We start from the raw sequence: 24,939 nt of genomic DNA on the forward strand, positions 1-24,939 counted from the left end.
TAGATAAATTGATTGCTTGTCATTAGCTAGTGAAAACTAGTAAGTATTTAATTTGTTAGGATAAAATTAATTCTCTTTTACCCAAGAACTACATATAGCCTAAGTATTTTGTTTATTTTTAGATGTTTAAGTCATGATCAGGCATTATCAGTCTTGATAATGGAAGATCATTTATAGTTCCTTGATTGTCCAGGTGTTTGCTATACTAATTCACAATACTCTGGCTATGCATATTTAAACTCCCAGCATTGAACAACAAAGTGACAAAAAATAAATAAATAAATGAAAAATTTAAAAAAATAAAATAAACTCCCAGCATTCTCTAACTCCTTCCTTAAAGTGCTTTTTGACATACTATACGTCATCTCTTATTTATATTAATTTAACTTTGTACTGAATTTAAGGAATTCTAGAATCCCCTTATATCAGAATTCAGTTACCATTTTTTTAAAAATTTAAATTTATTGCTTTTAGACAGGGAGAGAAAAAGAGAGAAACATTGATTTGTTGTTACACTTATTTATGCATTCATTGGTTGCTTCTTACATGTGCCCTGACCAGGGATCAAACCCTTGGTGTTTTGGGACAGTGCTCTAACAAACTGAGCTACCCATCCAGGGCAGAATATCAGTTACCTTTCTACAGAGAAGGAATTTACACATGTAACAGATGCTCTTCACTCCTCTTCCCCCTTATCTCTCCCTACATCTAGTAAAGTAGAAATAAATCAACATGGAGGTTAGGCCCAAAAGCATATTTTTAAGTAACAGAAGAGCTGAGCAATGTACATGCTGCATTCTCTAAGGTGTAACTCCAGGTAAGTGCTATTTGCCTATGGAGCAGCTAGAACCGGTAGTCTATTTTGTAACTCTTCCAACTATGGGGACTGAAAATGAGATCACTCCATATCCATGTATTAAAAATATTTTCATAAATTGATGCATTGAAAAAGTTGGTAGCTTTTTCTTCTATGTAGCATTAATGCATTTTTATATTCTTTAAAGGATAAATATGATTACATAAGAAACCACAAACTATGGAAAATTAATTTAGAGTTTTATGTGCTTGTAGTTGATATATTTTAACTTACTCTGCTTGTAGTTGATATATTTTAACTTACTCTACCTGAAGCAAGTTAATTGTGGAGAGTGACCGATTATACATAAAACAGATTTCAGTATTGCTCTGCCATACTCTATTTACAGGCTCATATGCAAGATGTAAATGGAGAAGAGTATATAGTATTTGGAATGGTCCTCTTTCTGTGGGAACATGTGCCAGCATGGTCGGTGGTACTATTTTTCCGGGCACAGAGATTAAACCAGAATTTGGTAAGATACCATAACATTCCCTAATGCCTGTTCGCCTTTCTTTTAAAAATAATGGATCATTTATATTGATTGTGTCTGTTTGGCAAATTTTAAGACTAAAAAGCATTATAGATTCCAGCCTCCTGTCTTAGTTGAAAAGTAAATCTTCATATGTTATCTAATACTTTTTTTTCACAGGCACCTGCTGGCATGATAAATAGTCACGGTTATAGTCCCAGAGCTTATTTTTTTGACAATCCAAGGCGATATGATAGTGATGATGACCTGCCAAGACTGGGAAGTTCAAGAGAAGGAAGGTAGATGTACTGAATTAGTATTAAAATAGATTTAAAAGAGCAAATCTAAGCTTTAACCCAAATGTGAAGTAGGTGATTTGGTGTTATAAATCAATACATAAAATCATTTGATATTGAAGCTTAGAGTAGCCGAAGTTAAATCCATGGTGGGACCTGTACTATAAAGAACTATCATTGACCTCTAAGCCTTTGGGGTAAAATAGTACCAATTCATTTCAGGATCCTTTGTTGGTTCAAAGCTGGTGGGCATTGGTCAGCAGGAAAGAAATGCTGTTATAGTGATTATATATGTTTCCTTACCTAAGTAGTGCTATTCAAAATCCACAGAGAAACCCTAGATAAAACTCTTGGGAACCTTAGATGGCAGGGAAATCATTTGTGACCTCTTTAATTCCAAAATCATTGCAAATTCAAACCATTCACCTGTGTATCCGGGCAAATGAAAGCCTCCATGCACACCGACATAATGCTTTTAGCTTGCTAGAGCATTTTTTATGATCCTCACTTCATCTGGACAAGTTACTTAACCCATTTTTTAGCCTGTTTTTCATCTGTAAAATAGGAATAATAGAACCTGTAGGACTGTTGTGAAGATTAAATGAGTATGTGTGTGTATATACCAAATGTCTTAGAATAGAACCTAGTACATAATATGTACTATTATTATTATCTGATAATCTAGTTCTGAGTGGTATTTATTCATTATTTTGTAATATATGATATACAATCAAGGATATTAGGTAGAAATCATTAAATTTTATAGAAAGTCATTATGTTATTTCAATATATTATAAAATTCATTGAAAACTAAAAATGCCAGTGTGACTTATATACTGATCACAGTCCTGTGGCTTTCTTTGTTGTTGCAGTTTATCAAATTCACAAGGGTTGGGCTGGTATGGCACCATGGCAGGGTGTGGCAGCAACAGTTACACCGTCTCTCCCCACCTGAATGGACCTATGACAGATACTGCTCCTTTGCTCTTTACTTGTAGTAATTTCGATTTGAACAGTCACCATAGCTTATATGTAACACCACAAAACTGACAGCATTACCAAGTTGTGATTCTTCAGTTGTTTTTCATGAATGTGTGTATTCAATGCGTTTAAATGCCATCTACATAAACATTCCATTATCTTTTGCAACTGAAAACAACGCCTGGAAATGTGGCTGTGTTCAGCAGAGGACACAGCTATTACTTTGACCTCTTCATGGTACAGTGAAGTTAAATGGAACATTTGGAGTGGGAGAAAAGAGATTAGATCTTAAGGCACTTGATGGTCTCCAAACAACTTGACTTTGGAACATCAAAAGCATATTTGCATATTTGCACTTTTATCTTTGTTCTGAAGAGTACACTGCAGTCCTCAAAGTCATACTCCAATGTTCACCCTGGAGATATTATATTGTACACCAAATTAAGAGGCAATTTTCCTATTAAAATAAAAGTCTGTATATTACGTGGTATACTCTATCTGAAATTTTTACCCAATAAAAATTTTACAGTGTGAAAAGTGCACAGAACTAAAGCATAAAAATGTATTATTCTTTTTTTAATATACTAAAAATATGTAATCATTGAAGATCTTTTAAGCATGATCATAAAATACCAACTTCAATTATTCAAACAATCTTTTTTTTTTAATGATAGTAGTAAACCTTTACAGTGATGACCAGCAGTGTTCTTTGGAAAGCCACAGTTATTTCTTCAAGAAGAAAGTACACCAGTGAAAATTATGTGGCTACTTGAGTAGAAGTGGTCAAGTGATTATTTTGTATGATTAAGATACATGTAGTAGTTTAAGCATGATTCGTCAAGAAAGCAATAGTGGTTTTTGCATAGGGATATTTTGGTAGAAATCTCTTGGGACTAAACAAGTTTACAGATGCATTTAAGAGTTAGTTATTCATGAAATATACAATTCTAAGTTAAAACATGAATACATTTGCAAAAGCATTTGATTTAGCTGAAACAAGATTTTAGCTGTTTTTACCAGAAAAGCAGGATTGTCCTCAGGTAAATTAAATCATGATACATCATTGCAGTGAACTCAAGTGCAATACTTTGTAAGACATAAGTCCTCCTTTAGTTTTCACATTTTTATATCTTATATGGGCAAAGCCAAATTAAATTTAATTCCAACACCATATAAATAAACAAACTGATATGAAGGTACTAACTATACCTAGGTAAGTATAAAAACAGTGGTTAACAACATTGGAATACTTTTTGAATTATATTAAAACTGTCTTGAATGTCCTATCCCAAATCTAAAAAAATATATGGTAGGCTAAGGTAATAGAGAATTTTAAAATGCACTTTCTACCAGTGTTTATATTAAGAGAAGGATTGCTGCATACCTCAAGATGCCAAGGGAACAGGCAATATTGGGAAGCTGTCACAGTATACTTTAAGACACCTAACTTTATACAATTGTCTGCTGATCTGTTTTTTCAGAACTGGAACTAATACAACTGTCCTTTTCTGTCTCCTAATTTGATTTGAAAGTTATGTTTTATTTCTACTCTTGCTTAAAATACCTTTCAACTTTTTAATAATGGATGCACTAACTTCACAAAAGTATAACAGTACGTGAAACCCCCAAGGAATAAATGAAATTTTTAATGCTTTCAATCTTTTGGGAGGCTGGTACACAGCCAAAGAAATTTCTTCTTTTTATCATACAAAATGACTTCGAATTCAATCAGAAGCATAAACCTATAGTTATGCTACTTCAGGTTCATAAGTTCTCTTATTATAACCAAATTATTTTAAAATGTATATTACAGAAGTTAACCTTGGTAATTTACATGACAATATAGTATGCAGCTCAGTATATTGTGATTACAACTTCAGTTATTAGATTTTTTTCAGAATGCCAACTATTAATTTTCCTAATAATGTTAGGTATCTGATTATCTAAAGCTGTACGACAAGATTTGTGTTAACCCTTGGGATTCAAATACAGGAAATTTTTTTCTAGTAAGGCTTCCCTAGATAATGTATCTATTTGACCAGATAAGCAAAAGATTACTTTTTAAAAAGTATTTTAGATAAAATAACTTGGTTCTTTCAATTGCTTAAGTTGATTCCTCCAAATTTGAGATTTATAAATATATTCTTATGACTGACTAGGGTACCTAAATTCTTGCCTTTGTCTCTTTATACACATCTCCCACAATACATCACCAAAGACAAAGAAATATAAGCTTCTGGCCCAATTTTTGCTTGAAAATTCCAAAGCACTAGGAGCACTTTAAGTCTGGTCTTGAAAGGAGTTGTTTATAAAATCAAAGGGCTACCGATTCCTTGTTTATCCTGCACTGAAGCACATGATGACAATTTCAAACCTTCCTCTTGGTTCATTAATTAGAACAATGCATTTCATTGCTTACGTGTATAATTCTACAGTGATTAGCAGTACTTGTTTTATATCATTTCATTTGGGTGGCCATTAATTTTGGAACTCTTACCACTCATTATAGCTGGTTGTAGTTTTTATTAAAGATGTAATTTATAGATAGTAGCTTTTTTATGCATAGCTGCCTTTTTATTGTTTAACAGTGTTTCTCAGCTATATGATCAGTTTTAAACTGGTTGTAAAAGTATAGCTGTGGTCAATGAATGTATTTATTTGTTGTTTCACTAAATTGTAACAAAACACTCCTGTTAAAATAAAAGTGTTTGTGCTTTTATTTGGAGGTCTGGTTTTCTTAATCTCTCTTAATGAACTATACCAAATGAGTTTCTGTTACATAAGGATAAGAACCCTAGTGCTACCAGAGAGAGAGAGAAAATAGGAATTACAAATGATACTCTGCTAGTGAACTTATAATTACTTATACCTGACTATCATGTCCCTTAGTATTATACAGTAATTTTGTTAAGAACTGCCATACACTTTACTTTAAACAAAATAGACAACACATGTTTATTCAAGCATTAAGGTAAAAAAAATCCTTGTATGAAATAATGTATAACCCCTCTCTCCTTTCCCTTAGAATCTTAAATAGGGATAAATTTATCTAGCCCATAATCTTGGGCAGTTACTCTTTGATTATTCAAAAAATTCCTCAATGATGTTACCTTTTCCCCGAAAGAAGAGGTCTTACTGTTTTTTTCCATAATCGACCCCTTTCATAGTCCGCCAAAACCACACCAAACTTTGAATACAATTTCAGGAGCTTTCCTGACTCCCCTAAAGTCCACAGATCTCTGGGACTCACTCACTCTTGCTGTGAAGAACATTTGGAGTGAAAATCTGGCCTCTAATAGAATAAAGTTATCGTTTTAAAAGCAATTTATTCAACAAACATTCATTTATTAAGTGTTCATATGCCAAAAACTATGCTATAGAGATGCAAAAACGGATCAAGTTCTTTTTCCTGCCCTTAAGGAGCTCACATTCTAGTAGAGGAGGCTTTAAAAAACAAAAACAATCCAGTACAATAAGTGGCACAATAGAGGTAGGTTGTAATTACAGTGGTAACACAGAAAAGGAAGTTAGTGATGGTCCTCCTTGGTTGAAACGGGAGATTTCACAGAGGTGATGTTTTATGGGGGCCTGCAAGGATACATAGAAATTGTCCAAGTGGGGACGGATAGCTAGGGCACTTGATGCAAAGAGAACAGCATGCACCATGGTGTAGGCAACTGACCATGGTGCATTTGAAGAACTATAAGTCCATTTTGTCAGAACGTGGGTGGTGGGGGAGGTTGGACTGGGAGACACACATCAGGGAACCTTGTTAGAGTGCTTCTAGAAAACCCACTCTAGTAACATTGTGGAGCAAAACAGAAAAAGACAGGCTGGGTATAAGACAGGTTAGTGTAGTACTTTAGGTAAGAGCAGTCAATTAAAATGGAAAGACAGTGATGTATCAGAGATATGGAGATAAAATCCGTAGTACTTAGACACTGACTGGATAGGAGTAAGTGGAGGAAAGGAGTGAGCCTAGAAAATTTAGATGATAATGGTTCTGAATTTAAGCAGAGTAAGGAACATAGGTATAAGAGTAGGCTTGGGGGAGAATGATTGCTTGAAGACACACAATTAAAGATAATGTAGGACAACTAAGTAAAGATATATCTAAAGTCTGGGCTAAAGATAAGGATTTAGAAATCATTGAATTGCAATTACCCAAAAGTGAGAAGTGTTGGTGATTAAGAGAGCAAAAATGAGAGCCTGCAGAGTAGTATAAATTAAAACAGGCTCAAAGGAAGGCATCCAGGATTAAGTGAAATATAAGGAAATCAGAGGTTTAAAAAGGGATTTTTAAAGAAGGGGTTGTCAACAGTGTCAAATGCAGAAGAAAAAAAAAAGTCAAATAAGAAATGCCTTTTGACCTGGATTTAGAACTGGATGTTTAGACTTCAAAGGAAAAGATTGTTAAGAACTACAGAGCCAAAAGCCCGATTTTAGTTAAGGAGCAAGTGGAAGGTGACAAAGTGAAGATAGGAATATTCTTTCAAAAAAATTTTTGTTAAAAAAAGGGCAGGGGCATGAGAGAGGTATACAGACAAATTACCCTTTAAATCCATCTACCACATTTTCAGAGCACTACCAATGTCCTTAAACTTTTATATATGGTGATTATGTCATAGTCCTTTGAGTCTCCAAGAATACTGATTTAACTAGTAAGTTAATGTCTTTCTTTTCCTACCCTATTCAAATGAAGGGGGAAAAGGAAATACAACATATTGTTAAACTTAGCTCTGAAATTATTCATTTAAAATATACTGAATACATATTCATACATTCATTCAACAAATATTTATTGGATACCCACTATGTGTTTGACACTACACCAGGTCTTAGGGACACAGAGAAGAAAAAGAATACAGCAGTGTAAAATGACATTTCTAAACCATTATATAAATAAACCCTACTTCATTAATAATGTGACATATAAAGAGGCACATAATTTTGAGGTATACAGTTTCTTTTTTCTCTACAATTACCTTGTGACATAAATTCCCAAACCCCTTCAAAACTTTTTATCATTGAAGAGCTTTCACTAATAAAACCTCCAAAAATTACAATTTAGTTTTTAAGGAGAAAAAGGAAATGAATACCAAAAAATAAATTAAATGACATTCCTATGAGTTTACAGTTCGAACATTAAAAGGGCGACAAAACAAACTCAAAATGATTCCTTATTCTAAGGCTTATCACATTATAGTTCCAGATTTTTTTTCCTGAAAAAAATTATCCTATATAATAAAAGGCTAATATGCAAATAGACCAAATGGCAGAACAACCAGTCGCTATGACACGCACTGACCACCAGGGGGCACACGCTCAATGCAGGAGTTGCCCCCTGGTGGTCAGTGTACTCCCACAGGAGGAGCACCACTCAGCCAGAAGCCGGACTCATGGCTGGCAAGTGCAGCTGCAGTGGCAGGAGCCTCTCCCTCCTTTGCTGTGCTAAGGAGCAGCGAGCCGAGCGGTAAGGAGCAGCGAGCATGCAGATGATAAGGAGCAAGGGGTCTGGGACTGCAAGAGGGATCCCGGATTGCGAGAGGGATGTCCACCAAGGGGTCCCGGACTGCAAGCGGGTGCAGGCCGGGATGAGGGACCCCCCCACCCCGTGCATGAATTTCATGCACTGGGCCTCTAGTTTTTAATAAATTATTCAGTATTACAAACTAAGGTATGTAGGGTTCAAAGGGCCTGTCATTGACTTTCAAATGATTGAGTTAAAAGTAGTATGTGTATAAATAAAGAGCAAGAAAGATAAAGCAAATATTAACAGTCAATGAATCTGGATAAAAGTTCTTTGTACTATCCTAGAAACTTCCCTGTAAATTTGAAAATATATAAAAATAAAAGATTTCTCCTAAATTTATCCAGTATTAGATAAAGTATTATGAGAATACATGTATAAATCTTTACAACTTTGCACAATGCATAGAAATCCCGTATACCTTTTAGTTGTGATTGTATCTTTCTACAAACAAAAACAAGCCAATCAAAATAGTAACATAACTCTAAAAGTGACTTTTTTTCATATCAATATATTTTGGAGTTGCCAGATAAAACACAAAGCTAACCAGTTAAATTTGAATTTTAAATAAGGAATACTTTTTTTTAAGTATGTCCCAAGTATTGCATGCAGCATACTTACATTTTTAAAAAATTTTGCTTATCTGAAATTCAAATATAACTGGGCATTCTGTATTTTTATTTACTAAATCAGTTAAGTCTAAATGTATTGAAAAATTTTAGGCTGTTAATTATGGGTTATTCATGAGCCTCCTTAGCATTTTTCTATTAAACACTTGTCATATTGGCCATAGTTTTATTTATATTACATCTTACACAAAATTCTAGTTTGAGAGATTTAGAACATCAGGTACTTACTTTTAACATATATGAATTTAATAATCCTGATTTTATTCAACATTAAACTTTAAAATTTGTACCATATTACCAAAGTATTACTTTTATTCACAATATTATACATAGATCTAACACAATTTTTAAAAATGTTTACTTAAAATAATTTAATTCTCCTTTTACAAAAGCAGCTTTATAAAATATTTGCCTTAAGACTGTCGTTATGCCTTTGAATAAAACTCCACTCTTTGACCTCCATTGTCGAGCACAGGTACATTTCAATTCGTTTTCTTTAATGAACATTTTGCAACAAGTTCCTGAAGTTTTCTAATTCTTTCACACTTGTAGAAATTCTGTAACAAACAAACAAAAAAATTTTTTTCACTCAGAAATTATCTTAGATAACTTTTCTCTGAAAGTTATTCACTTTGCACTTATCAAGCACAGAAAAAAAATGTAAGTAATTTATTTCAATGAATTTAAAGGTACATAAATAATTTAATCTATTTTGATGTACTTTAGTTCTTAACTTGATGTGGTAAAACTAAGATTGTATTGCCCAGAAATTTGTTATTTTAAAGTATTCATAACTTAGTATTAAATTATAGAATTACAAAGTACAAAAATATTAAAATACTTGTTATTTTAAGTAATCATAAGTATATTCATATGCTTAGTATTTAAAGTACATACATATAAGTAGATCATTAAAATATGCATTTTAAATATGCATAAATATACAAGTACTGAAAACTAATTATTATATCATATTTAGTAAATATACTAAAGAACCAAAGCTTTTGGACTTTAAAGAGTGAGAATAGTAAACATATGATCAAATTGTTCTCACTAATTTTTATAAAACATAGTTTGTTCATTACTTCAAGTGTAGTTTAGCTCTGCTCTCCACCATGAAAAAAGAATCAGAGTAATCAATGAAATATAACTGTCAAGCTTCTGTGTACTAAAAAATAATTTTGGCCCAAGCCGATTTGGCTCAGTGGATAGAGTATTGGCCTGTGGACCAAAGGGTCCCAGGTTTGATTCCGGTCAAGGTCCTGTACCTTGGTTGCAGGCTCCTCCCCAATTGGGGCCCTGGTCAGGGCTCATGCAGGAGGCAACCAATCGATGTGTTTCTCTCACTTCACTGTTTCTCCCTGTCTTTCCCTCTCTCTTTCACTCTCCCTAAAAATCAATAGAAAAATACCTTCAGGTGAGGGTTAAAAAACAACAACAAAAAAGAATAATTTTGGAGGTCAATTATTTCAAACCAAAAATATTAAATCATAATTGTTAGTCCTTAGAAAATATTAGTTTTTCTAAATCTCTGCATCCTTTCATATGAGAGGCCAGAAAGAAGTACAGATATACTTAAATTTTATAATATAAGTGCCTTATTTCAAGTTTACCTTCCAATAATTTTTATGAAATTAAATTATTTTTAAAGAATTATTAACTTTTTTACATAGTGGTGAATTTACAAAGAAATTTTATATCTATACCTATACAAAACATGAGTTTTTCCAGGACCTTCAAAAAATATTTGGGTCCTAGCTGGTTTGGCTCAGTGGATAGAGCATCGGCCTATGGACTGAAGGGTCCCGAGTTCAATTCCAGTCAAGGGCACATGCCTGGGTTGCAGGCTCGATCCTCAGTAGGGGGCATGTAGGAGGCAGCCGATCAATGATTCTCTCTCATCACTGATGTTTCTATCTCTCTCTTCCTCTCTGAAATCAATAAAATATATATATATATAAACATTTGGGCAGCACAAGAAACTACTTTTAGATAATTGGAGTGCTAGACTGTGTGGTTCAGTGGTTAATGCATCAGCCCACGGACCGGAGGGTCGAGGGTTCAATTCCCAGTCAAGGGTTGCAGGTTAAATCCCCAGCCCCAGTCCAAATGGGCAAGTGCAGCAACCAGTCAATGTTTCCCTCTCAGATTGATGTTTCTCTCTCTCTCCTTTTCCCCCTCCCTCCCTTCCACTCTAAAAAAATCAATGGAAAAATATCCTTGGGTGAGGGTTAACAACAAAAAAAATAATAATAATTAAAAATATATACAAATTCAGTAAGATGAATTTTGAGGTCCAATCAGTAAACTAATCATGACTATAAAAGTCAACAGATAAAAATAAAGAATATCATGTAATGATTGTTTGTGTCTACATACTTAAGGTATCGTAAGATCCTAGAATTCCATAATGAGATAATTTCACTATAAAGGATATTCCTTACCCAGTTTTATCTGAGAGCATACATGTTGCATTAGACTTACTTGACTAGCAGAAACAATTTCAATACATTTAAACTAACCTTCCAAATGCATTAAATAATGATACTATTTCTTGTCTGGTCAGTTGGAATTCATAACTGGGCCCACTTTCTGGCATATTTGCTATCAGTTTCTCAGAAAACAAGATCTTCAGAGCAGTACCCAAACCCTGAGTCTATAATAGAAATAAGAAAAAAAGAAAATATTAGAAATTTCTTTGTGCAAAGAATAAATGAAAAATAGGATTGAAATAGATTTGCTTACCTGAAGCTTTCCCCACAGTCTACATTTAAAACAACCAACACAATCCATGATTCTTGAAATATTTCTAAAATGCAGTCGAAATTCCTCCTAAGAACAATTAACAAAATTGTATTAAGCTGCAGTATATAGTCAAATACTATTTTCTGAATGCCTGTGAGGTATTCTGTTGTATGTGATTATTAACTATGTCAAAGGGGGAACAAGGGGCTGGATGGCATCATTTACCAGAAAGAGGAAGAGAAAAAATAAAAACCTTTGACTTCATAGTAGTTAAAAAATCACAGTAGGTGAAAAAATCAGATATCATTATTATTATTCAGAAATATACAGAATATAGTGAACATCCATGTACCCTTCACCAAGTTTTATAAAGAAACCATTACAAGTAAAATTGAACATTCTGAATTTTAAAAAAATATTTGTTATTGATTTCAGAGAGGAAGGGAGAGGAAAAGAGAGAAACATCAATGATGAGAGAGAATCACTGATCTGCTACCTCCTGCACACCCCACACCAGGGATCAAGCCCGCAACCCGGGCATGTGCCCTGACCAGGAATCGAACTAAGACCTCCTGCTTCATAGGCCAACGCTCAACGACTGAGCTACACCAGCCAGGCTGAATTTTTTGTTTTTATACTTTTAATAAATGTGTATATGTCTTTGAACATCAGGGTACTATCTACACTAATAAAAGAGAAATATGCAAATTGACCATACCTTCATGACGCCCACCAGCCAATCAGGAGTGTGTATGCAAATTAACCCAACAAAGCTGGCGGGTTAATTTGCATACGCAGGTGCCGAGCAGCTGGGGGCGGGATGCTTGCGTTGTTGCCATGGCGACGCCGCAGGTGTTCCGCACTGCCCCAGCCGCTCAGGGCCTCTGGGCAGCATGGGAAGGCGGGGCCAGAGTGGAGAGAGGTGGCTCCGGGGGCCAGAGCAGAAAGGCAGTACCAGCAGCTAAGGAAAGGAAGGCCCATTCTTGCACGAATCTTTGTGCATCAGAATTGTAATATTGTTTATAATAGGGCAACAGACATCCAGCTCATCCAAAAGCAATATATGCCCTTAACTAATAAAAAGAAGAGGAGGGAAGCCAAGAACACATCTTCATTTACTCCAAAGGTAAGAATTATCAATTGATCCTCCACGTGACACCCTCTATCCTGGACTGATACTAGAATCAGCTTACAGTACTGCAAGCAGGAAACCTGACATACATTTCAGATGAAACATCCAGTATACCAACTGACCCATAATTTGGAGAGCATATAGTGTTCCTCTCTTTTTTTTTTTAATGTGATAATTATGCACTGGGCTCAACAAGAAGAGAACAGGACCAAAGATCTAAAAATAGGAATAAATCAGGAGCAATGGTAAGATATGTACACATATAATACTTTAATAAAAAAATATATAAATAAATAAATAAAAATAAAAATAGAAATAAATCAGTAAAGATTGGAACCCACTATTCAAAGCAGACCTCAATTCACTCTAATTTACTCAATTCAGTCTTTCCCCAGATGTTTCATTCAGCTTGAGACTCTGAAACAGCTGTAACATGTAAAAGCTCTTTAATAGGATCTCAGAGCTTGTATCTTTTTTAATACAAATTTTGTGTTCATACAAAGCCCACATTATTACTATTAATGTTTACTATATGTTAGCAATACTTTATATCTTGTGTTTCTGTATCTTTTGGGCTGAGCTCAGTAAGAGGTAATCCTAATTTAAAATCTACTTTTTAAAAATATTTACCCAGTAATATTACTCATATTACGCCTAAGGTTTTGGTGATTTGATATGAGGTTTTCTTTACACTTACGTTTCGACTTTGAATTACAGGAAAATCATACTTTTAACACTAATAAGGGAGCAGTAAAATTACTCTAAAGTAGATGTAAAACCCATCCTATGAGGTTTTGACTCTGGGAGACTTAATAGTTGTTACAAGGGCCTACAAAATCCATTTGTAGACAAGCATTGTATAGAGACTGAATAAATAGCTCCCTGTTATGCACTATAAATTTTCAAATGGATAAAAATGTTATGATCAATAAAACACAACTTTTACTTTAAAATGTTACTAATTTAAAGTTAGGAAAGGCCTTGAAAGTTTTTGACTTTCATACTTGCAAAGGATGGAAACCTTTGTTATAAAAGATTGTGCTTGCTTTTGTACACTCTGTGTAAATTCGGTATTTGAATCCATGTTAATTCAAATACTTGAATGTAAGCTCTCAAGTAAATCTTTGTATGGCACATACAGAGAGGGTAAGCTTCTAAAACGGCAAAATTAAAACCAAGCACGAGCGCTTAAATGAACTTAATATGCTAGAACCAAATTAATAAGCCAGATATTAACTAACTCAGAACAGGAAAAAATCCTTGTGATTTCCAAAAATAGCAATCAATGTCCAATATCGTGTGTATTATAGAGAGCGCCTGGGAAAGGCCCCTGAGCTGATTGTCATCTGAATCCAGCGGTGCCCAGCAGAGCCATGCCCTGGAAACATACCTTGCCAGAGGCAGGTGTGTTGTCAGCCTGACCTTCAGCTCAGGCACCAGGGGTGGGTCTCATTATCTAAATCCAACCAAACACCAGGAACAAACACGATTATCCGGGCCCACCCAGAAGTGACGATTACAAAGAAGCCACAGAATGCACATAATCTCATTTGTCTTGGGGTTTAGTAAAACTTCCTGGTATTTTGCTATCCTATCTAATAAAAGAGAAACATGCAAATTGGCGATACCACCACTACGCCCACAAGCCACACCCACCAGCCACGCCCACCAGCCAATCAGGAGCAAATATGCAAATTAACCCAACCAAGATGGTGGTTTATTTGCATATCCAGGCCCAGAGCGAAGGGAGTGAAGCTGCGGAGATGGGAGGGAAGCAGGCGGGGCAGCAGAGACCACCGCAGGAAGCCCTATTCTTGCAGGAATCTTCCTGCAACAGGCCTCTAGTATAAAATAAACACGCTGTATTGGCTCTGGGTCACTATCTCTCCATCAGAGGACAGCTGTCCCACCCGGCCCCAGCTCTTTCCTTCTATCTCTGTGTCTGTCTCTTTCTTTCATTTTCTCAATCCCCAGCTGCCCCTACTCAGGAACCAGACCACTCTCTAGCCACGCTGGATGCAGAAAAGAGAGAAATATTTATATGTATATTCCAAAATTATCTCAGATGAGAAAAACTTATGATCCAAAAAATAACCAGAACCTAAGTCACTTACAAATTCCCCTTGTTTGTGTACAACTTTTAGATCAACAATTAAAAGTATAACCAGAGGGTAGAATAATCAAACATGCTGTGGTTATATACTGTGACTTATGAAACCAACTGACCAAAAAACAATTCTCATCCAATTCCCAAATGTTCTTAAGCCTTCAAGTAAAATCATATTCTAGTTTAAATTGAACACTAAACAATCCTCTCTCATTCAAGTCTTCTATTTCTAACCAAACACTGATAGAGCATAGAGGAGGAAAGATAAGATTTTTAAATGAACTTGTGTGACTGTTCAAATCCATGATATTCACCATAAACTATTTTAAGAAAGTAAATCTCCAATATTAACAAGTTTCCTTCTTTTTTTTACTTCTTTCTTGTAAAAGGATTTAGAAAAATTATCTGTTAAATGCCACAGGACATCAAACTTGAAGGTTTTCGTTCTGATAAAATTAAAACGTTGTGAGAAATATGTCTAATCTGTGCAATATAAAAAAGAGTGAATGCCGAAAAACTCTACAATAAACCAGCAAGTATCCTAAAAATAAGGAAGATACTGAAACTAGTATGGGGGAAAATCTTATTACAGCATCTTCCCCCTCATTTCTAAGTTCCTGGAAGCTGTTTGGGAGGTTATATAAGCAGTGAGGTATGTATTTCTAGCAAGAATGCTTTAAGTAGGAGGTAGATGGGAGGTCAAAAATAACTGTTACCTAACAGCACAAAACTGACTGCAAAAAGTATTTTGCTTGCAAATGGCATAAAATCAGGTTTTTTCCCTACAGTAAGAAACATAAAATAAGAAACAGAGGAAGACTGTTAAAAATATTCTGATGAAATCAGGAACTCATTGTTCCTGAAGGCCACCCACCTCTACTTACACATACCTTTGTGACAAAGAACAGTAATATAATTTTACTTGAGTCCCCAAATTGGCTAGAAATCCCTTGAGGATAGGAGCTCTCTCTCCCTTTAATGACAAAAATCATGCCTTCCACATAGTAAGCATTTAATAAATTTTCCTAGTACTATTTTATATTTGTCATATTTTAATGCAAATAGACACAAAGATGGTCTTGCCTGAGGTTATAACTCTATTAAGAGGCAAGGCAAATTGTACACCTAAACTAATATAATACTGTATGTCATCTGTAATTGAAATTTTTAAAAAATTATATATATATTTATATATATACTAGAGGCCCGGTGCACAAAATTCGTGCACTGGGGGGGGAGGAGGGAAGGTATCCCTCAGCCCAGCCTGCACCCTCTCCAATCTAAGACCCCTAGGGGGATGTCCGACTGCCACAGGGATCGGGCCTAAACCGGCAGTCGGACATCCCTCTTATAATCTGGGACTGCTGGCTCCCAACCAGTCCCCTGCCTGCCTGATTGCCCCTAACCGCTTCTGCCTGCCAGCCTGATCACCCTCTAACCACTCCCCTGCTGGCCTGATCAACACCTAACTGCTCCCCTGCTGGCCTGATTGCCCCCAACTGCCCTCCCCTATCAGCCCAGTCGCGCCCAACTGCCCTCCCCTGCCGGCCTGGTCTCCCCCAACTGCCCTCCCCTGCAGGCCAGGTCCCCCCCAACTGCCCTTCTCTGCAGGCCTGGTCCCTCCCAACTGCCCTCCCCTGCAGGCCTGGTCGCCCCCAACAGCCCTTCCCTGCCAGGCTGGTCGCCCCCAACTGCCCTCCCCTGCTGGTCTGGTTTCCCCTAACTGCCCTCCCCTGCTGGCCTGATCACCCACAACTGCCCTCCCCTGCTGGCTATCTTGTGGTGGCCATCTTGTGACCACATGGGGAGGCCATCTTGTGTGAGGGTGTGATGGTCAATTTGCATATACCTCTTTATTATATAGGAGATACACACACACACACACACACACACACACACACACACACACACATCAATAAACAAAAAGAGTCAAGGCAAAAACAAATCCCATGTTGTGGGGTATCAGGTCTTCTGTTCTGTCCACAGCTACCTGGTGGCATTCCTAAATGCCTTTCATTCCCATTGAATAAGATGAATCACAAAACAATACTGTGCTCTCTTCCCCTAAAGGGATCCTTTAATTCAACCAAAACCATTTTCAGAATTCTCTTTAGCCAAAGACAGACTAATACTTCCACTCATGCTCTAGATCCCGCTTCTTTAATTTATAACCTCTCTTTATTGCATGAGCCAATCAGTATGGAACCCACAGATTTCCATTGTTATTTTTAACACAACACAAACTAGATCATAAGTTGGACCTGCCTTTGGGCTTCATTTTTCTGAGGAAAAGAAACATTAGGACTCTGATTTTTCTTATAATTTCAGGATGTATATCAAGATTTATTGTTAAGGATAAAAACATGGGTTTATATTCATTCCTGCCTAAGAATTTGTATCTAAAAATTAAGGTAAAGTATAAAATAATTACCTTTAGTTTGTTTGCTTCTTTTTTATCCCCAGCAAAAAATGAATTCTCATCAAAATGCAAAGGAAATGACCTGCATTTTAAAACAGAGAATATTCATTTTTATATATTAGAAAATATTAAGAGGTCTGCTAAAATAATATTTTGCTGGTCAGTGATAAATCATATAATTAAAATAGAGTAGAAAATAGAGTAAAAGGAACATTCTGATGCCCCCAAGGAAATTCTTAACCTTGAATCTAAAAGCTAATTGCAAAATATAATTGAAGTTTGGCCCCAAATCCAACCTATTCAACTAAATGTGAAAATAATGCAGGTATCTAAGTATTAAAAGAATAGCTCTTAAAATTAAAAATATATGCTTTTTAGTACCCAGGTTAAAACATAAATCAATTCTGAAGACCTACGAGCAAAATTTGCTATTAATTATTTTTTAAATAGTTTTCCTTTCTCTATATTGCATATTTAAGAATTTAATTTTGGACACCACTTGTCACTCTCTATTAATATATGTGTAACCATGCTAGCATAGCTCTGCCATTGAACATCAATCAACCTATGAATCTGGAGGTCACGGTTTGATTCCCCGTCAGGGCACATGCCCAGGTTGCAGCCTTGATCCCTAGTGGGGGGCGTGCAGGAGGCAGCCAATCAATGATTCTCTCTCTTCATTGATGTTTCTATCTTTCTCTCCCTCTCCCTTTCTCTCTAAAATCAATAAAAATATATTTTAAAATATATACATATAAGTGTAAATATATCATTTACTTGATTTCATGAAGTATTTCCAGAAGTAACATTTTGTTATCTGCATCCTGAACTTTATTCCCAGTGAAGAGTTGAAAATCTGGGCGCTCAAAGAATGGTACCACTTTAGATAAAGCCTTTAATTCTATTAAGTAGAGAAAATACAAATTCTTAAGCCTTCTTGGACCTTCTCCCTCAGTCAAAATTCCATCAAACCGCTGCTGAAATTCTGTTACGTTGTGTCCCCATATCTGTTCTAACCAGGTATCTAAGAAGACAGAAGAATAAATATTAAAAATTGAATTTTAAAATTAAGTAGGCTTAATTAGATAAAATTACATTAGGTTGTTTATACCTACAGAAATTAATTTAATTTTATATATTAAAACATATAATAATATAACCATGAAAACTGTTCTCATAACTTAGCCTTTAATAGTTCTATATTAATATTTTATCTCCTAGAACCCATGCATAAAAGGAAAATAAATTAAATATTTTACCGAGAAACCAGGTTCAATAAAAAGTTTCTGAATGTAAATGTATTCATAAAACCAAAAAACACAATTAAAAAATGACTATCTAGTATTACTAATGAGTTTGAAGCCTTCATGTTACTACAGTTTATTTCTAAAATGTAAAAAATACTTTAGTTCCAGAAGAAATATGTTACTGATGAAAATCAACCATGGTCTCATTTTCAATAGCATTCTTAAAGCCTAAAGAGCAACAGAAAATGTTTTTACCCACTAAATTTTAGGCCTGATGCTGGCACACAAATAAATGAGTTCTGATACAGTAATATCTAAAGAATAACAAACTGTGCTGTTTCAATTCCCACAACAGAAGAACATTTCCAAAGAGATGTGTAAAGTTTTGAGCAGCTTCTTAAAGGAAGGTGAAGAGCCAATATAATGCTGAACTTTTCCTTAAAGTAACTATAGTTCCTGTATTCCTGATTACTACCATTTAAGAATGAACTTTTCCTGCCTAATACTCAGTAAGGTTAATAGTGTTCCATTCAGGTAAATACCAAGAAAATGTTAAGAATACCTGAAAAAAAAGTGTGGTAAAGGGAAGGGGAGTGAACATCACATACCTTGTAGAAGATAGCGTGCGCTCAAGTGCACATTAATGCTTGCATGTAGGCCAGATATAAGTCTGTAGAAGGCTCTTTTTTCTACACAGAGACCTAAAAAAGGGAATTTGGAAATAGACATTTCATATGTGAAACTTGTACGGTTATGAAATTAACTTCATGTGTCTTTTTAAAAATGAGAATAAAATATCATTTCAATTTGTTGAAAAGTTTTCAATTACCTTCTAGCCAGCTGTAAAAAGTGTTCTCTGAAATTAAAAGAAAGTCACAAGATTACAAAAATGCCAAAAAGTAAGTTTTTCAAAAGTTTAAAAATACAGCAAATGTGTGCCAAACAGTGATTTAAAGATTGTTTGACAAAAGGTCCAAATTTTATTTGCAATTTCTCCAAAGGAAGGAGAGATGTCTTGGTATGGGTTCAGTTAAATACCACTCTCCTGTTCACTCTTTGGAAGCCTTTAGCATTAAGTAGTTCAGTCCAATAACTTTCTAGATAAGGTGTTTTACAGAAAGTCAAAGCAGAATTTAAATGGTAAGTCAATACATGGAAAAATACTTAGCCTTGAAAACAGTTCATGCTATGAGAACTAAGAACTCATTATAGGTTTTTTTTAATTTGAAAAGTAAATAAAAATTATAAAGTAGAATTGGAAGTGTATATTGCTCAGGGTATTATAAACCATTCAACATTTCAAAAGAGCAAATCAAAGAAAAGTTGCAGAAACTAAACATCACTTATATTCTATGACCTAATAAGATCATTAATATACTTAGACCTAGTAATGCTTTTAGAATTATGTTCTAAAGATAACTCAAGCCGAAACCGGTTTGGCTCAGTGGATAGAGCGTCGGCCTGCGGACTCAAGGGTCCCAGGTTCGATTCCGGTCAAGGGCATGTACCTTGGTTGCGGGCACATCCCCAGTAGGGGGTGTGCAAGAGGCAGCTGATCGATGTTTCTCTCTCATCGATGTTTCTAACTCTCTATCCCTTTCTCTTCCTCTCTGTAAAAAATCAATAAAATGTATTTAAAAAAAGAAATAACTCAATGCCCAGAAAGTGTGGCTCAGTAATTGAGCGTTGTCCTATGAACCAGGAGGTCAAGGTTCAATTACTGGTCAGGGACATGCCCAGATCCACAGTGTGGGCCGTGCAGGAGACAGCTGATCAATGATTCTCTCTCATCATTGATGTTTCTATTTCTCTCTCCCTCTCCCTTTCTCTCTGAAATAAATAAAAATATATATATTTTTAAAAGAAATAACTCAAAATGGGGGGTTATAATTTTTAGAAAGATGATTATGCTACATATACTAAAACTTGAAATAATCAAAATGAACAATGATGCCTAATTTAACAAGACAGAATACTATATAACTAGTTAACATGGTAGAATAATATAAAAGTATTAAAATGACAATAATGGTCCCCAGTCGGGGTATGTAATGGAGGCAATCGATTGATGTTTCCCTCTCCCTTCTTCTCTCTCTAAAAAAAAAGAAAAAATCAATAAAAACATATTTTATATAAAAATAAAAAAACTTATTTTAAATAAATAAAATGACAAGAATGTGTAACATGAAAATATTTATATAAAATAATATATTAAAAGACATAAGAAATAATTATAACTATGTAATAATTCTAAGTATGCATTTGCTAGATATAGCAAACATTGTACTATATTGTTCTTTGACTAAAGTTGCTTACAGTAATATTAAAAATGAACCAAGCAAGCATAAAAGTAATGGAAGAATGACAAAAAGAATAAGCAATAAATCAGACTATTTGAAAACTTAAAATGTCTATTGGAAAACTTCACAAATAAAAACAAAATACAAACAACAAAGTATATAAAATGGATGTTTCAAATTCAACAAAGGGATAATATCCTAAAAATATAAAAAGCTCATAAACTGAATAAAAATGCTAAAGTGCCCATTACAGATGGGCAAATAAAATGAGCAGAGAATTCACAATGAATAAATACAAATGGTGATAGATAAAAATTGCTCAGTCTCATAAGTAATAAAAAATACAAATTAAAACTATAGAGATACCACTGTTAACAGTAAAGATAAAAATATAATATCTAATGCTGACAAGGGAGAGGTAAAATCAGCTGGCACAGTGATTGGAAGGGGTGTAAATTAGCACATCCTTTCCATGACAAAATGCAATCTCGTCCTATGTATTAAGAGCCTAAAATGCCATATCCTTTGATCCAGTAAATCCATTTCTACAAATTAGGTGGTAGGAGATAAATGTCTGCATACCCCCTAAAATTATGTAGAAGCCCCCATGATGGTATTTGAAGGTGGGGCCTTTAGGAGGTAATTGGGTTAGTTGAGGTCATGAGGGTGGAGTCCCCATGATGGAATTAGAGTCTTTATAAGAAGAGGAAGAGACCCAAGCTCTTTCTCTCTCTGCCACGTGAGAATCCAGGCTATCTGCAAGCCAAGAAGAGGGCCCTCCCAGACACCAAATCTGCTGGCACCTTGATCTAGGACTTCCCAGCCTCCAGAACTGTGAGAAAATGAATGTCTTTGGTTTAAACCACCCAGTCTATGGTCTTTTGTCAGACCAGCCTGAGCTGACTAAGACAGTGGTCAGCAAACTCATTAGTCAACAGAGCCAAATATCAACAGTACAACGATTGAAATTTCTTTTGAGAGCCAAATTTTTTAAACTTAAACTTCTTCTAATGCCACTTCTTCAAAATAGACTCGTCCAGGCCGTGGTATTTTGTGTAAAAGCCACACTCAAGGGGCCAAAGAGCCGCATGTGGCTCGCGAGCCGCAGTTTGACAACCACAGGACTAAGACATAGGTTAAAGAAGCAAGTAGGCATGGAAATAATTATATACAAAACTATAATATATCTATTATTAAAGTGGGAATCTATACTAATAATAGAGGAATATGCAAATTGTCTAGGACGCCGTCACAGTAACAGTAACGACTGAACAGCAGGCTGTGTGGGGCGACCAGGCCGGCAGGGGGGTTAGTGAGGGATGACCAAACAACTGAACAGCAGGCTTTGTGGGGTGACCAGGCCAGCAGGGGGGCAGTTGGGGGCGACCACGCCGGCAGGGGGGAGAAGTTAGGGGCAACCAGGCCAGCATAGGGGCAGTAAGGGGCAACCAGGCCAGTGGGTGGGGGGAAGCAGTTGGGGGCAACCAGGCCAGCATGGGGGCAGTAAGAGGCGACCAGGCGAGTGGGGGGCAGTTAGGGGCGACCAGGCCAGCAGAGGGGGGCAGTTGGGGGCGACCAGGCTGGGAGAGGGGGCAGTTAAGGGCGACCAGGCCAGTGGGGGGCAGTTGGGGGCAACCAGGCCAGCAGGGGGGACAGTTAGGGGTGATCAGGCTGGCAGGGGGGACAGTTAGGGGCGATCAGGCAGGCAGGCAGGTGAGCAGTTAGGAGCTGGCGGTCCCGGATTGTGAGAGGGATGTCTGACTGCCAGTTTAGGCCCGATCCCGGGCTGTCGGACCTCCCCTGAGGGGTCACAGATTGGAGAGGGTGCAGGCTGGGCTGAGGGAACCTCCCTGTGCACGAATTTCATGCACCAGGCCTCTAGTAATAATATATAAAACTATAATATATCTATTATTAAAGTATACATATATAAATAATCATTATTATCAAAATGTTAACAGAGAAGCAGTATGAGATAGTAACTAAGAGCATGGACCCTGGCGCCAAACTGCCTGCTTGGAATCCAAATTCTGCTACTTACAAGTCATATGATTTTAGCTGAGCTGCTAAATGGCTCTGGGACTCATTTTCCTTGTCTATAAAATGGAAATAAAAATAATACCTCCTAGCCCAGCTGAACTAGCTCGGTGTCTGAACGTCAGGGCATATGCATATGCCCAGGTTGCAGGCTTGATCCCCCACTGGGGCCATGCAGGAGGCAGCTAATCAATGATTCTCTCTCATCATTGATGTTTCTATCTCCCTCTTCTTTCCTCTCTGAAATCAATGAAAATATATATTTTTTAAATACCTCTAAGGTTGTTGAAAGGGTTAAATGAAATCATATTTATAAATTTCTTAGAAGAACACTGCATGTAGTCTTAGCCATTATCATTATCAGTGATTTTGGAGTTGTGGGATTACAAGTGATGTGTTTCCCTATAAAAACCTTTAGTTTTGTTTATTGTTTTTTTCAAATTTTGGACTGTGAATGGGGCGGGGAGGAGCAGGAATATAATATTGTTTGGGACCTAGCCATCTGATGAAATTTTCAGTTCAGTTTTATAATCCTGATGTAGTTATTCTCAGCTTGACCTGACTGTAATCCAGTTAGATAATCACCTAATATGACAGCTTTCAGAGGTAACCTTTTCATATCTGACCAAAATGAATACATACAAATACAGTCATAAAAAAGATAGTTTCTCTAAGGAGAGCCTCCACAGATTAACAATCTTTTCTCTGATGAGAAGCAGGTTGAGATCTTCAAATAATATTGGAAAAAAACAACCAAAATAGCCTTTCCTGATGTAGCTGGAATACAGCATAGAACTAGGAACACCCAAGGCAGAATAAGTTACTCAAAACTGAAAATTATAGGCTCACCATTAACAGTAACAAAATATGAAGCTCCTTGGAAAAATAATATCACTGCTAAAGAAATTTCTCTTCTAAATAGTACAGTTCTGATTCAGTATTATTTTTTATTTTTGTTTTTTATTGATTTTAGAGAGAGGAAGGGAGAGGGAGAGGGACAGAGATAGAAACATCAATGATGAGACAGAATCATGGATCAGCTGCATTCTCAATGCCCCCTACTGGGGATTCAGCCTGCAACCCAGGCATGTGCCCTGACCAGGAACTGAACTGTGACCTCCTAGTTCATGGGGTTGATGCTCAACCCATTGAGCAACACTGGCTGGGCCTGATTCAGTATTTTATTTAGCTACTACCATGACTTTTAATGTACAATCATAAAATAGCAATGTTGTAAGACTTTAGTATCACTTATTTAGACATAATGCAAAAGCAATTCATAAAAATAATGTTCATAAACTTTTGAGGGAGAGAGAAGTGATACTTCACATTTAGCAATTTTGTCTAGCTGGACTAAAGCTAAGTAGAGCTTAGTCTTTTTCATACTGTTAAACACGTGACCTTAATAACAAAAATCATTTTGATCTCACTCGTAAAGCAAAAGGATTTTGAAAATGACAAAGTAAACCTATAATATGTCAAAAATATTAGCATTAGAATTAGAGAGTCGGCAATGAGTCAGCATAAACCTTGGACGCCAGTAAATCAACACTGACCATGCCTGGAACCTTCCTGTATGAGTCCTAGCAGATCCTTGAGTGTGTTTTCCTGTCTCGCTTCCACGTGCAGTGGAAAATGTAGGAGTGAATTATCAGAGGCTGATGCCTGCAGCCCTACTGCCTGATCCCAGACGCAGTCATTTTCCCTTAACCTGTGCCTTCGCCTCCAGAATTTTAAATAAAGAAATAAAAATTAACGTCTTCTGAGTCTCAGAAGTGAAAAGAAGGGAAAAAAAGTTTGCCAAATAAACATCTGAATATATAAGAAAATTCATTTATGTAATGTATGATAAAGAGAGTCCACTTACCTTCACTTTTCCCTGGAAAACAAAACAAAATGTTTATTATTATAAAGTCCTTCCAGGTGCCCCTTTTAAAATACTTCTATAAAAATAAGACTTTTAATAATGGTTAGTTTTAGCCCATCCGTTCATCTACTTAAGCAGAATCCATGAGATACTCCTGGCTGCAACTCTTATCGGTGATAGGAATTAAGCCAGATTTGACTAAGTGGCATCATCTCCAAGAGCCCCAATAAAGAGTAGTTGCAGCTCATACAAGATTTAATATGGGCTAACAGGAGAGGAAAATCTAACCGTTCACCCGAGAGTGCTCCTGAATACCTTAAG

General features: G+C 36.0%; 2 protein-coding genes across 3 annotated transcripts in view; one reads left to right on the forward strand and one right to left on the reverse strand.

Annotated features, from left to right (window-relative positions):
* Nucleotides 1-3,012, forward strand: part of GPR137C (G protein-coupled receptor 137C) — a gene marked incomplete at its 5' end in the record, with an annotated part of 55,504 nt that extends 52,492 nt beyond the window's left edge. The window contains 3 exons of the mRNA XM_079767643.1: nucleotides 1,206-1,331; nucleotides 1,509-1,627; nucleotides 2,497-3,012. Coding sequence (XP_079623769.1) covers nucleotides 1,206-1,331; nucleotides 1,509-1,627; nucleotides 2,497-2,674 — 423 coding nt within the window. The 3' untranslated portion in view covers nucleotides 2,675-3,012. The remainder of the gene's footprint in view (nucleotides 1-1,205; nucleotides 1,332-1,508; nucleotides 1,628-2,496) is intronic.
* Nucleotides 3,013-5,911: 2,899 nt separating this feature from the next.
* ERO1A (endoplasmic reticulum oxidoreductase 1 alpha) overlaps nucleotides 5,912-24,939 on the reverse strand; it is a 49,511-nt gene continuing 30,483 nt past the window's right edge. Inside the window, exons 9-16 of one of the 2 annotated variants that reach the window (XM_079768904.1) lie at nucleotides 24,619-24,630; nucleotides 19,244-19,270; nucleotides 19,023-19,115; nucleotides 17,945-18,191; nucleotides 17,180-17,249; nucleotides 11,510-11,596; nucleotides 11,287-11,420; nucleotides 5,912-9,321 (exon numbers count right to left, since the gene is read on the reverse strand). In XM_079768904.1, coding sequence (XP_079625030.1) covers nucleotides 9,261-9,321; nucleotides 11,287-11,420; nucleotides 11,510-11,596; nucleotides 17,180-17,249; nucleotides 17,945-18,191; nucleotides 19,023-19,115; nucleotides 19,244-19,270; nucleotides 24,619-24,630 — 731 coding nt within the window. In that variant the 3' untranslated portion in view covers nucleotides 5,912-9,260. The remainder of the gene's footprint in view (nucleotides 9,322-11,286; nucleotides 11,421-11,509; nucleotides 11,597-17,179; nucleotides 17,250-17,944; nucleotides 18,192-19,022; nucleotides 19,116-19,243; nucleotides 19,271-24,618; nucleotides 24,631-24,939) is intronic. The other variant, XM_079768905.1, reaches the window with a different exon arrangement.

The sequence above is a fragment of the Cnephaeus nilssonii genome, assembly GCF_951640355.1.
Source record: "Cnephaeus nilssonii genome assembly, chromosome: 4".
Lineage (NCBI taxonomy): Eukaryota > Metazoa > Chordata > Mammalia > Chiroptera > Vespertilionidae > Cnephaeus > Cnephaeus nilssonii.